At 34.1% G+C, this 13,393-nt stretch overlaps 1 protein-coding gene and 1 pseudogene across 2 annotated transcripts; both read right to left on the reverse strand.

Moving 5' to 3' along the window:
* Positions 1 to 13: 13 nt before the first annotated feature.
* LOC123903177 (protein EIN4) lies at positions 14 to 4,818 on the reverse strand. Of its 2 annotated transcripts, XM_045953095.1 has the most exons (3): positions 4,604 to 4,732; positions 2,539 to 3,879; positions 14 to 925 (listed from the first exon to the last, which is right to left on the reverse strand). In XM_045953095.1, exons 1-3 carry the CDS (start codon positions 4,634 to 4,636, stop codon positions 395 to 397), a joined length of 1,905 nt encoding a protein of 634 aa, XP_045809051.1. In that variant the 5' UTR covers positions 4,637 to 4,732; the 3' UTR covers positions 14 to 394. The 2 variants fall into 2 exon arrangements, with proteins under 2 accessions (XP_045809051.1, XP_045809050.1); XM_045953094.1 differs by having other exon boundaries at positions 2,539 to 4,818.
* A 901-nt stretch (positions 4,819 to 5,719) lies between these two features.
* Positions 5,720 to 10,991, reverse strand: LOC123903178 (annotated as a pseudogene).
* Positions 10,992 to 13,393: the final 2,402 nt, after the last annotated feature.

The raw sequence follows: 13,393 nt of genomic DNA on the forward strand, positions 1-13,393 counted from the left end.
TAAAGAGTCCCAATTATATATGAACTTTGCAGGATCTTATTGATCAATTACTCCATTAACACTGCATTATTTCCTTAAAGAACATTGTATAATCGTTTTAAATTGTGAACTGCATCACAACAGTAACATTTTGATTGCGATTGTGATAATAATGGTCATGGTTGCAATCACATTGGATCATGACTACTGAACCAAGCGCTATTAAATTGTATTAGCATCACAACCATAATGCAACCACGACCATGGCCACAATCACGATTCAAAACCTGCACTGTCAAAGGCCACAATAAGTTGTGACAAAAGACTCAATCACTACATAACCGACTATTTTAAAACAATTGGTATTGTTAAAAAAATCCAAATTCTCTATACCATTTTGAGGAACTAATGAAATTCACAGTTTTTCACCCGCACGATGTAGGACAGTTCTAAGTTCATCCGCTATCTGATGAAGGAGGATTGGTTTTCGAATCACTCCATTCATTCCCGCCAGCATGCATCTATCCTTGACTTGCTCTTCTGCATTTGCTATAAGAGCTATGATCAAAGGCCAATTAGGGCCGTTGAACTTTCTGATCCTAATCGTGACTTCAAAACCATCCATTTCAGGCATGTGAATATCCAACATGAGAATTTTGAAAGAGTTACCACCAGAGCCACTTATAGCACCCAGACACTCGTATCCTGATGAAACTGTTGTTACTTGACAACCGAGCCTCTCGAGTAGCTTCTTCGTCACGATCCTGTTTAAACCGTCATCGTCTGCTAACAAAATATTGAGGCCACCAAACTGTGAATTTGAATAATCTTTAGGTGCAAGCATGTATCTTTCAAGTAATGGTCCTGTCTGAAACTTGAGAAGAAGTGACACGCCTTGCACCAAACCTCGAGAGTTTGGTAATATCCATATAGTACCTTGCATAATCTGCATAATAATCCACAACATAAATAAAGGCAGAATTACAAAAATAAAATAAAAACCATGATTAGTAAAATAATAAAGATTCATTTTCCAAAAATTGACCCCACGGCCCGACCAATAGATGACAGGCATGGTTTGTGGCAAAAAAGACAGAAATAATAATGCTTTAATAAAAGAATTGTATACCGTTAGAAGTATAAAGAAGTAAGACCCTACTTTATCAGATTTTAAGGAACAAAAGATGCTACTTTATTATTTTGTGTTCTATATAATAATACACCCACCTAATCCCGAAAAGCACAAGCCTTTTAAGAATTGGTCACCTAATCTCATTAAAAAAGAAATGAGGACTTTTGTAGTTTTGTTCATTTTGGAATTCTAAAACTAACTGGATGACCTTACAATTCAAGAAAAGACACCACAACCATTGCAATTTCTGTGTTATTACAATCTTCGTGTTTCTCTAATGATGCCTATCATGTCAGAATCTGTATTTTCAACTAGCAGGGATAAGCTCCAAATAGAGGATAACGATTTTAACGTGCCTGTGAGAGGTAAACACAAAAGGATCATTTAAACATGGGGTAAAAACATGGGGAAAAATAGCTTCTAGGCGACACTCTTAAGATAAAAGGATAGTGACTATGTTCTGTTGTTCAAAGAGTTTGGTTGTAACAGAAGAGACTTGTCAGCTCTAAGTTGAAACCAGTGCGGAGAGGAATTGATAGGACACCTGGACCTCACAACATAGATGACTCAATTACATCAGCAGATTCTACTAGGTCCACCATCTAGAAGGTTGTAGAAGGAGAGTTAGTTAGAATATTCTCCATGAATCTAGGAGAGTTTGTTATTTGACGAGGGAGAGCCTAGGTGAGAGGCATTCAGAAATATTGTTAAAGTGTTTGTTAGGAGAGTTTCTCGCTGGTAGGAGCATATTGCTCTAGCTAGGAGGTCTTAAACTCTGGTTTAACCTTTCATTTTCAGTTTCCATCGTTGTAGAGCTCTTGATCTCACCTTTACCATTCAACAAAATACAGTTTTGTTACTGTGATTTTAGGGGTTCTATCAGGAATCTACGAAAAATGTCATACATAAGTAATCAGCAAAAGAAGAGTCTTGGCACAACAGTTGGAGGCGTTGCCATGTGACTCGACGGTCAAGGATTCGCGTCATGGAATCAGTTTCTTTCAAATGCAATGTAAGGTTGTTTGCAACAGATCCATTATTTGGTCCAACCCTCACATACCGCTAAGTATTATTTTAAACATTTGTACCAAACAAAACTGTGAATGAACAAATCAGACGTAATTTGATATCCTTAATGAATGGTTAGACAAAAGAAACACTTTTCGCTAAAGTTTAGAAGCAAAACCATGCTAGCATGAGTTTTGATCCTAAATGAAAATGCAGGTCAACATTAAATTCATCAAACCAAACACTATCCTCGAAGCATAAAATGTCGACACTAGACAATGACAAATTCGATACACAAACATAGCATAGACAATGAAGGAGATGACGATGATGATGATGATGATGATGATGATGATGATGATGATGGTGATATACATAATACAGATATAATCAAATAGTATAGACAGTGATGCACCTACCTGTACCAATTTCCTGCACATGTTAAAGCTCAGACCCTCCTTAGATTCACTGTTGTGATTCAGCCTCCTACCAATTTGCTGTTTTGTCGAAATTGATTCATCTGACTGAGAACTACCAGTGATCTGAAAATCAAATTTTATATTTACATACTCAGTTGTGCTGCTTGATTTCCATATACCAAATTTTTTGTCATCCTTATCACCACCATCACTTGCAAGCAAAACCCGAAAAACAAGATTCCCTTGATCACATGTGTTCAATAAATAGCCAATAATATGCATAATTACTTGAAAAGTCCTTGCTTCGTCGCCTAAAACTTTTTCAGGCAAAGATTTCTGGACATCGGTTTGGAAACCAAATCCTTGATACACACACAAGCACTTGGCAATACAAGCAGCTTCCCTCAACATGGAATGTAGAAGGAAAGGTTTCGTCTCTAACTGGAGGCCACCATTTTTATTGTCAGAAATATCCATTACATCGTTTACTAAACTCGTGAGCACGTTGCCTACTTTCAACATTGTGTCACCAATAATCTGTTGTTCGGGATTCATATTACCCTCTTGAAACAATGAAAGCATCCCGACAACCGAATGCATAGGCCTCCTCAGTCCGTGGCTCATCACTGTCTGGAATGACTTCCTAGCCTGGCTCGCCATCATTGCATTCTTTTGAGAGTGCTGCAACGCTCGGTTTTGCTCTTCAAGTTTCTGTCTCATTAAATGAGACTCTTCGAGAACCGACGCATGAGAAAGTGCTACTGCCACCTGATCAGCAACAACCTCAACTATCTCCATCTCTGGAGCAGTCCAATCCCTAGAGTTCGAACTCGGAAGAACCAAAACCAGTATGGCATAACATGTATCAACCAACTCTGGAGTCCCTCCTTTGAAATTCGAAACATGAAGCATCGGCATACGAATAGCTGCTACAGCACCCAACTCCTCAGTACTACCCCCACCACTACTCGCAGCTCCTAATTTAGACTCCGGCCTCAAAATCCTAACCCCTTTAGTTTTCCTTATCTCTAACACATCAGGGTCATTCACAGGAATAGAATTATGATGAAAACTCTTACCAGAATCCGATTTCAATTCATGAGTCAAATACATCTCTCTCCTATCATCATTCGGCATCCAAACAGCACAATTATGCAAATCCAAAGCCTTAGAAAGCTCGACAAGAGTAGTATACAAAATAGTATGTTTATCAAGAGACTTCCTAATTTCCCTAGTAAGCATCCTAACATGCCAACTAGCTTCCTTTTGTTTCTTCATAATCCCAACCTCTTGACCCAATTCCATCACATTCTGCCTAAGAAAAAGTTCCCTAACCTTAATCTTAAGAAGTAACGGAATCAAAGGCGGAAGCGTCAATGCAGTTGCACATGACACAAGAGCAGTAAGGAACTTAGCAACAGTGATAGAAAGCAACAAATGAAAAGAAGGAGGACCATGATAAGAATAAGCATTGAGCAAATGAGTCAAACCACAAAGAACAATAAAAGCTATGAATTGAAGAAAGAGCAATTTGAAAGGAACATTAGAACGACTAACAAAGTAAAGAAGTTCAATTGGTATTGAAAAATAAGCAACTGCTATGAAAAAATCACTGACTTTTTGACCAACAAGAATTGTATGTATACTGAAAAGTGCATCTTCATCATCACAGTTACAGTGATCATATTCAGAATCAGTAGCAGAAGCATAAATAGTAAGATTAAAAAGCAATAACAATAGAATAAGAGTTTTCATTACACTAAAGTCAATGAATTTTTTTTTTCAAACCATCAAAAAAACACAGAACCTGATTGACCCAAATCAACAAAGATGCTGTAGATCGCAAACAAAACCAGACCCAGTTCTCAAAATCTTGAATTATTTATGGGTTTGAGATTAAGTTTTCAACTTGTTCATCACCACCCTCTTTCTCTCTCTCTATCTCTCTGTGATGAGATTAACATATATAGAGAGAGAAAGAGGGGAAGACAGAATAAGACAATAGGAAAAGGGAAAAGATTAAGAAAAGAGAAGGTGGGACCCACGGAGTTGCAGATTTTACTACCTCGTACTGTTGAAGGGTTGAGTTTGAGTGCATGAATCCAACCTGGACCTCGACCTTGTCAAACCATGTTCATGTTCTTTCTTTTTTCTGCATATCAGGAACCTATTATCATCGTTAACTTGTTTTATTTTATTTAATTAATTAATTTTTTATATGGAAATTATTAATTACTTTTACATGGAAATTATTGTCCAAACTTAATAACAGTTAAATGCAACCAATCTTTGTAGGTACTTTCTTTTGACTGGTTAAGTACTAACATTAATTTATTTTTGTAATAAAAGAAAATATTAATTTATTTTTTGAATGGTTTGTATAATATGTTATTTATAGAAACTTATTTTGTGAAAGAAAAAAATCATTGAAAAATAAAAGGATTTTATTTGTAAAATGTAAGGACGGGATATATAAGTATCTGATATCATAATCATAATAGTATAGTACAAATTTTTAAGGTATTTAACATGTTATTTTCAAAACAAAAAAAAACATTTGACTTGCTCCTTCCCCTCTTCCAAATTGTCGCGATGAGGGTACATCTTTTTTGTCTCATTTCTTGTTTGAAAATAGAAGGGTATAACCAAAAATCCCAATAATATCTTTAAGGTGAATAAGTGAAAAAAAAAAAAAAAAAAAAAAAAAACTTAAATTCAAACCTTAGTCTCTACATATTGCAATATCTCTACGAATTGAGTTGCGCTCACAAAATTAAACATAAACACATCTATTTATTTACTCACTTTATTCATGATTATAAGATTTTGAAGGATGAGTAATTGATTTGCAACATTGGGAGCCTTCTAGAAAAGATAAAGGATGAAAAATGAAGTGACAAAGGAAAATATTAGTAATTCTATCTTAACTTTCAAAATTTGAAACATTGTTAATGGGAATGCTTTCGTGTTTTTTCAAAATTTACCATTTTTGGGATAATGAACGGAAGAAAACTAAATAACATCAATGCTTTCATGCTGATTGTTAATGGATATTTTTCTCAATTTTGCAACTTGGAGGTGAACAACTACATCATATCACAAAATATGCTTCCACCAGTATAGTAGCCAGTAGGTATTCCAAGTCAAACATTTAGTGCAAAGTAAAGACATTCACACATGGTTGGTGCAAAACAAAGTAGATAAAATAAATGCTGAATTCTCACAAAATTATATCCTAACAACAATCATATAATTTCTAAAGGGGAAAGAGATGAAAGAAAATGTTAGAACTCTAAGAACTTCAAAAATATTAAATATACATGTCTTTAGTCTTTTCTTTCCACCATAAGTAATAGGACAGGAGAACCCTTGAACTGGATTTTAGGATGGTAGCATTACTCATACTATAAAGGACATAATGGGAAAATGACTACTAGTACTACTACTACTACTACTACTACTACTAAGAGACTCATAAATCTATCTACCATGGATTAATCTCTTCACAACCCAAAAGCCATCTTAATTAGGAATAGTCCCCGTTCTCAGGAGACTGATGTGCTCCGTGACCTGTTCTTCCTGCATACAGAAAACATTATTCTGGTTATCTCTCTTTTGAACTAACCATAAAAAGAAACGTTTGATTTGGGGGGAAGGGCGGGATTTCGAAAACCATCAAAGTTCATACCTATCAGTTCAAAGCCAGCAATTTCTTGAATCCGGACTACTTCCCCAGTCTGAGGATTGAAAGGTACCACATTTACACCATATTGTTGATGCATGAAATGACTTCCCCCAATGGGTTGGTGCTCCTTGTTTACCGGGATTGTGTTCCCGTTGGAAGAGTTAACTGCTGGGCGGAAGCCTAAATTTGATGCTGGTTCAGCAACTGGTGATGATAACTTGCTATTAGAAATATCACCTTTTATACCAGCAGTAGTGTTGATAGAAAATGTGCCAACAATGACCTGTGTAAATTAAATCAAAAGCAATTTCATATTGTCAACTGTACCAGGCCGTGTTTTATATAAATGAAAAAAATAATTATATAAAACACGCCTGGTACAGTTGACAATATGAAATTGCTTTTGATTTAATTTACACAGGTCATTGTTGGCACATTTTCTATCAACACTACTGCTGGTATAAAAGGTGATATTTCTAATAGCAAGTTATCATCACCAGTGCTGAACCAGCATCAAATTTAGGCTTCCGCCCAGCAGTTAACTCTTCCAACGGGAACACAATCCCGGTAAACAAGGAGCACCAACCCATTGGGGGAAGTCATTTCATGCATCAACAATATGGTGTAAATGTGGTACCTTTCAATCCTCAGAACTCGGGGAAGTAGTCCGGATTCAAGAAATGCCTGCTTTGAACTGATAGGTATGAACTTTGATGTCCAATGTTTAGGGGATTCAAGTCTCTTACTCTTACACTCAAACCAACGCAGTTATATCATATGTCTAATTTAAATTTCTAGTGCAATGTAAAGACATTAGATTAAGTTTGGAGATATATAGAAGGTAGAAATTTAGAAAGATTATTCAATCTAAACAAAACAAAATCTTATCCAAATCCCAAAATTAAAGAGATGACTACACTGTCCTGAATCTTATCAAAATAACAATTATGACTATTTAAATGTGGTCAAATTACTTATTTATGCTTGAGTATAATATTGTTCTTAATTTTTATTTTCTTTGAAGAGTTCTTATTGATTGTCACTATATCAACAAATATTGATTTTCTATTCTCCAAACAATACTTGTATTTATTGATGTCTAGCCTACCCATATTCTACCTAATTTCTACCACAACAAGGACATTTCAGTCAAAAGAGATTATTTGATCTTGAAAAGGAGTATTATAAATTATTTTCTTAAAATATACTATAGCCTTAAATGACAAACAAAATGAGACAGAGAGAATAATAGGCATTCCTCAATATGTCTAGTATGATTCAGGGGAGAAATTTAAATACTTCAGGATTTTCCACCCCATGCATGAAATGACTGAATTTGAAAACCATCAACGTATATATAATTGGTTCAACTGAAATACAAATACTCTAAATATGAACTTTTAGGCTATAGTTTACTTTAACTTCAATCAAATATAATAAAAATATATATTGACCATTTTTGTATACTAGAAAATTTTCTTATCAAAAGTAAGTTTATACTTTATATTAAGAATTGATCAAGACAAAAGAAGGATGCAGGATACACGTCATATTTCACAACTCTTCAAATTCAACCAAGACTCATAAATTGTTAGAAATTACCTGAACTGGACCAGCAGCTTTAAGGGGTCCAGCAATGCTTCCGCCTACAAGTTGCCCATCAGAATGAGATAAGCATACACTGAGACCACCAGAGCGACCATCAAATTCATTATGGACATAGGATCCAGTAAGTGAAATAATGTCAAAGCGGCCCTAGAACAAATATAAAAATAGTTAAAAATTGACAACTACAATACAAGCATTAGAAAAGGCCAACTCTTAACATTTAACATGAAAAGAGCTTTACCACAATGGTATGTAAATTCATTCGACTCACTCATGAGACGAGAAAAAAGATAAGAAAGCTACCAGGCATGGTCTAGTAGAATTGTGGCATGGTCTAGAAAAAGGTCAAACCCATTGTGAGTCTATTTTAGGATGTCTTACCTTACATTTACAAGAGGCTAATCTTACTATTCAAACACAAACTAGTGACCTACTAGTCACAAAGCAACAACTCTAACCACAGTGTGAAGGTCCCCTAAAAGCCAAATGCTACAAATTGACACTGAATAAAGTAGTCAAAATAATCTATATATGGACACATTTTTACTAAGATCTATGTTGCACTCTTGAAGGTGATTCAAGGCTGAAGGCAAACATTTGCAAAGTAGGGAAGTGCAAAAGATATGTACATAATAATTAGTATAATTGGTATTGCTAGCATTCCTTTAATAATATTCATTATAATTTGTATGTTTACATTCATAATCCTGTGATTTCTTAAACATCATTTGAGAAACAAGAAAATAAAGGAAGGACTGTTTTAGAAATTTATTAAGTAAAAAGTGATTATAGAGCTTTTGTCCCTTCATTAATAGTAGAGATGACTTCAGATTAGTCTGTTTTAATCACGTGAGCTGAGAGTAAGAGACAAACCTTAAAATAAACACATAAGATTAAAATATAAAATAAAGGGCAAGATATTGAGCCTGGTTTATTTTGATAGTTGATACTCTTAAGACCATACTTTTACCTAACGTTGCAGCAGAGCCCTGTTTCCTTTATAAGGTTGTTGGAAGTATAGAGATCGAAATAAAACATAAAACATGTGAGGAAAAAAAGAGCGATTTTTTTTTACCTCATATGTAATATTTCCTCCAGAGGTTGCTGGCTGACGAAGAGTGGCACTAGCGATGGAACCAGATCCAGACAGAATGCACATCTCACACCTACTATGTTTTTGCATGAGCGACATAATATGTTGGCCAATATCCTATTAAACATGTGCGCATCCGATTAGGGAAGTAACAGATAGGTAAAAAATCTGACAAATATAATAAAATTGAGCAAATAACAAACTAAACATGTAAAAACACCAGTGACCAGATGAAAGGAAAGTTCAAGCTTTCTAAAGAAGTGAAGATCAGAATGGTAAGATGCAAAAGATAAATCAAAACATTACTATGTGACTCTGTCAGTTCATATCACATTACTCATTCTGGTAGCTGAAGTTGTAGAGTTTTAGATAAAGAGAGAAGCGTAAAAATACAAATTTAAATAATGATTGTGGTTTGATATGACTGATTGTTATTTGATGATACAAATAGACTAAACTAACCTTTATTTATACTAATACATATGCAAAAATTAATCTTAATAGATATATTCTGCTATATGGACACAAATTATGATGGTAAATGAATGAATTAAGATTCTGGTGCAAGCTAATTCATTAGTACCCTTTTTTGTAGATATACATACCTGGAAGTCTATAAACAAAACATTTTGGATTGCAATTATATAGTAAGTAAATGAATGAGCTGAGGTCACTAAACTTCCTATTTTGAAAAGAGTTTAATGGATATGCTCTGTCAATGTAAAATTGTTTTACACTGACATCAAATAGAAATCAAGAATTCCTCCATGTCACATAATTAAAGTGGGGGTGTAGTGGGATTATTTGGCAGAATACATGATTGTTATTTAATGAAAGTGATTGTCTGTGCATATCCTATTTTCTCTTTTGAAAATGGATATAAAGACTAAGAAAATAGTATATGCACAGACAGTATAAATTTTACATTGTCATTCAATATTAACCGTGTATTCCGCCAAATCACCCCACTTCAACCGTATGACATGGAGAAATGCTTATTTCCCATTGGATGTCAGTGTAAAATTAATTTACACCGACAAAGCATATCCATTAAACTCATAACGAATATGCACCTTAAGTGTAAACTAGTTTTACATAAAAATCCACTATTTAACCACTTCACATCACCTCACTTCTATAACTACTCCCTCCAACCTACAAAAAAAAATACATTGCCACCAAATACATGTACTTTTATTTTCATATTGCTTATATTTAAGGCCGGATCGAGTACATTATAAAATTAATGATACGACATGAAAAAATATTGAGTTCCGATTGAATGTTAGTATAAAATTAATTTACACCGACAGCAAATATCGAATTCAATTTTTTGAAAATTTACTTTTTTTTTTTTTTACTAATTTGAAAATTGACCTAATTGAGCAAACAAATACAAGTATATCTAAGATTAGCAACAATGCATACCTCACCAGCAGGAACGGCAACAACGTGAAGATTAAATCCCTCTTTTGAATTACCTAAATCAACAAAAAAAAAAATTAAATTCACATTCCATAATTCAAACATGCACTTACTTCAAGTTACTAATAATCACTAAACAAATCTTTCAAAATCACAAAACCTAAAGAAGACGAATGAAATTTTTTCGGCTTTTGATGTTCAGAAGACGAAAACGACGTCGTAGCAGAAGCAGCAGCAGCGGCAGCCGCAGCGGCGGCAGCTTTTCTAGCGGCGATAGCTTTTCTACCGGCGAGAGCTTCTTCAGGAGACTCATACTTTCTCGGCCTACCACGTTTCTTCTTGTTCTCCGTAACGGAATGATGAAGGTCGGTGTGGGTCCCATCAACGGAACCGTTGTTGTTAACTGGAGAGAGATTAACGGTGACGGTGTTTAAGTTGTGATGTTCGAACAATGAGGTCACTTGGTTGTTGTTGTTGTTGTTGTTGGAGTCTTCCATTTAGTACGGAGGGTAAAGAAGATGAATCAAAGTTCTCTCTGTAAGGGCTAATAAATATTTTATTTTTTTAAATAATAATAGTAATTTTTGTTTTGGACTTATATAGAAGGGATTAAGGGGTTGTTGTCTGTGAATTAGGTTTACGGCAAATAACCCTTTTCTTTTTCCTTTTTAATCTAAAAAAGTTCGTTAAAAAATTGGAAATTGATGGAAATTATATTTTTATCAGATTTGTTAAGATTTTTGCATCGGAAAAGATTTGTTTAGATTTTGTTTTGGAAAAATTGTTTGGATCAGACTTTGGACTTTTTAAAGTGAATCTAGCTGCATATACATATAGTATTTAATTTGATATTTATTTTATTATTAGTATTATTTAATTTAACAAAAAAAATTTACTCAAAATTTAACAATATTTAAATATTAGTTGTTTGAATAAAAAAAAGATAATTTTTTTTTAAATATATTATAACGGAATATAAGGGTACTCAATCCCTTACGATGAAGACCACAAAATCAAGTGCTTTGAATACATGTCAAAGGATCTAAACACCAACTAGAAAAAAGGATAACAAGCTTTACGACCATAACGATTAGAAAATCATACCCAAAAAGTAAGCTTGATATCTTCCAATAACGACGATGCATCCAGTATAATTACCTTTGAAAATAACATGATTACGAAGTTTCCACATATTTCAAGTGGTTGCCAACCAAACTAAGTGACGGACGCGTCCTTTTGTCTTTCACTTTAAATAAGTCATCAAACAACAAAAAGTGATTCCTTCCTTCAACTCCCAAAGGTAATAACTTGTGAAGCCCCGATACACGATACCGATACCGATACGATGCCGATACGGCGATACGGGAAAATTTTCAAAATTCTCGATACGATACGGCCGCGATATGTTATTTAAAAATTAAATTTAAAATTAAATATATATAAATGCACAATAAAAAATTAACATTCAAATTGAACAAACAAGTAACAATATAATATACTAACAATTTGCTTATAAAAAAAATACGTACTACCCAAAGACATAGTTGGTAACATCATACTCTAACATTCAATACTTAAGAGAAAACATAAATTGTATCAGTCTCTTTTCCTACGTTTTCATCATCAAAGAGCATTAATTGTCTGATATTTTTCCCGATACGTGTATCGGAGAGTATCGGATGAGTATCGATATCGAGTACGTATCGGACACGATACTTCGTCATTTTTGGAGTATCGGGGCTTCACAGGTAATGACTTGCCTAACCAATTAAGAACATTGCTTCACATCCTGTTGCTAAAAGAGCACGAAAAGAAGAGGTGTGCGGCATCCTCAACTTGCTGAAAACAAAAAACACGTGGTAGTTAAATTTTATTGGACATTCTCTAGTTTTAGTTAAAAAAAAAAAAAAATTGGTATGTTGTGATTTCATTGGACGGTGATGTCACTATAGACAATCCTTTCTTGTTTATGTGTTTGACTGTTTTGATGATCTGATTTTAGTGTGGTCGACTTTTTTTTTATTGAACTCTTTTTTTTATTGATACGCTCTTGTCTCTAGGAATAGTGTTCATGTCTTGTTGCTCCTGCTCCAATATGAAAGAGGTGGTACCTGCAAAGAGACTACGATTTTAAATGAGTATTATTTGTTGCGAGAGAGTAATTTTTTTTGGCTTTCCCGCCAGTTTAATCTGGTTTGAGGATCAGTTCAGACATAAAATATTTTCAATCCCCTCTCGATCGCAATTACGGGGGATCGAATCATGGTTCTCTCTACCAAGTTCAGCGTCAATCACTACCGAACCCCAGTGTTTTACCATTAACATGGAGTATTCATCCAGTGTTTTACCATTAACATGGAGTATTCATTTCATTTGATTCAGGTCCTATTTTTAAGGTGCAAGTTTGCTTAGTTGTTTTGTTCCTGTTTGTGGTCTGCATTTCTACTAAAAATTAATCTATCTATTTATCTACCTACATATAAATTTATAAAAATAGGATGGTTGCATTTGATGTAATTTTTCATAAATTTTGGCCAGCATGTCGATAATGCTAACCAATAAGAGATGGTCATATATTTGGTTGTTCTATTGACCATCCATAATTGATTTTCGTGCATATTTCAAGTGCAACATTTTACCAGGGATATTTGCGGTTTGGTCGGGCAGTTTTGAGACAATAATTATCATCTTATTTGATTTCAATGGTTAAATTTATTGATCCAACTGTAAAAGCTTACTAGTAAATGATGCAAAACTTATCTCACTAAATCATTAGTACTATTTTTCTCAGCATGTTTGCCCTGAATATGCTGAAAATGATTAGCGATTTAGCTTCTTCACCTATTCTGTTCAGCCAAACTTATCATATACTAGTATAGATTTAGCATGTTAAAATGGACCAAATATTAATTTGGTTCCCTAAATTGGGCAATCAAATTTCTTAGATAATGGTTAAGAAAAACAAAGCAAGCAAACACGACAGTATTATCCCTATGATCTTAGCTGCTGGAATGACATGCTCAACGGGAAAAAAGTAAAATAAA

This window comes from Trifolium pratense, linkage group LG1 (genome assembly GCF_020283565.1).
Source record: "Trifolium pratense cultivar HEN17-A07 linkage group LG1, ARS_RC_1.1, whole genome shotgun sequence".
Classification (NCBI taxonomy): domain Eukaryota; kingdom Viridiplantae; phylum Streptophyta; class Magnoliopsida; order Fabales; family Fabaceae; genus Trifolium; species Trifolium pratense.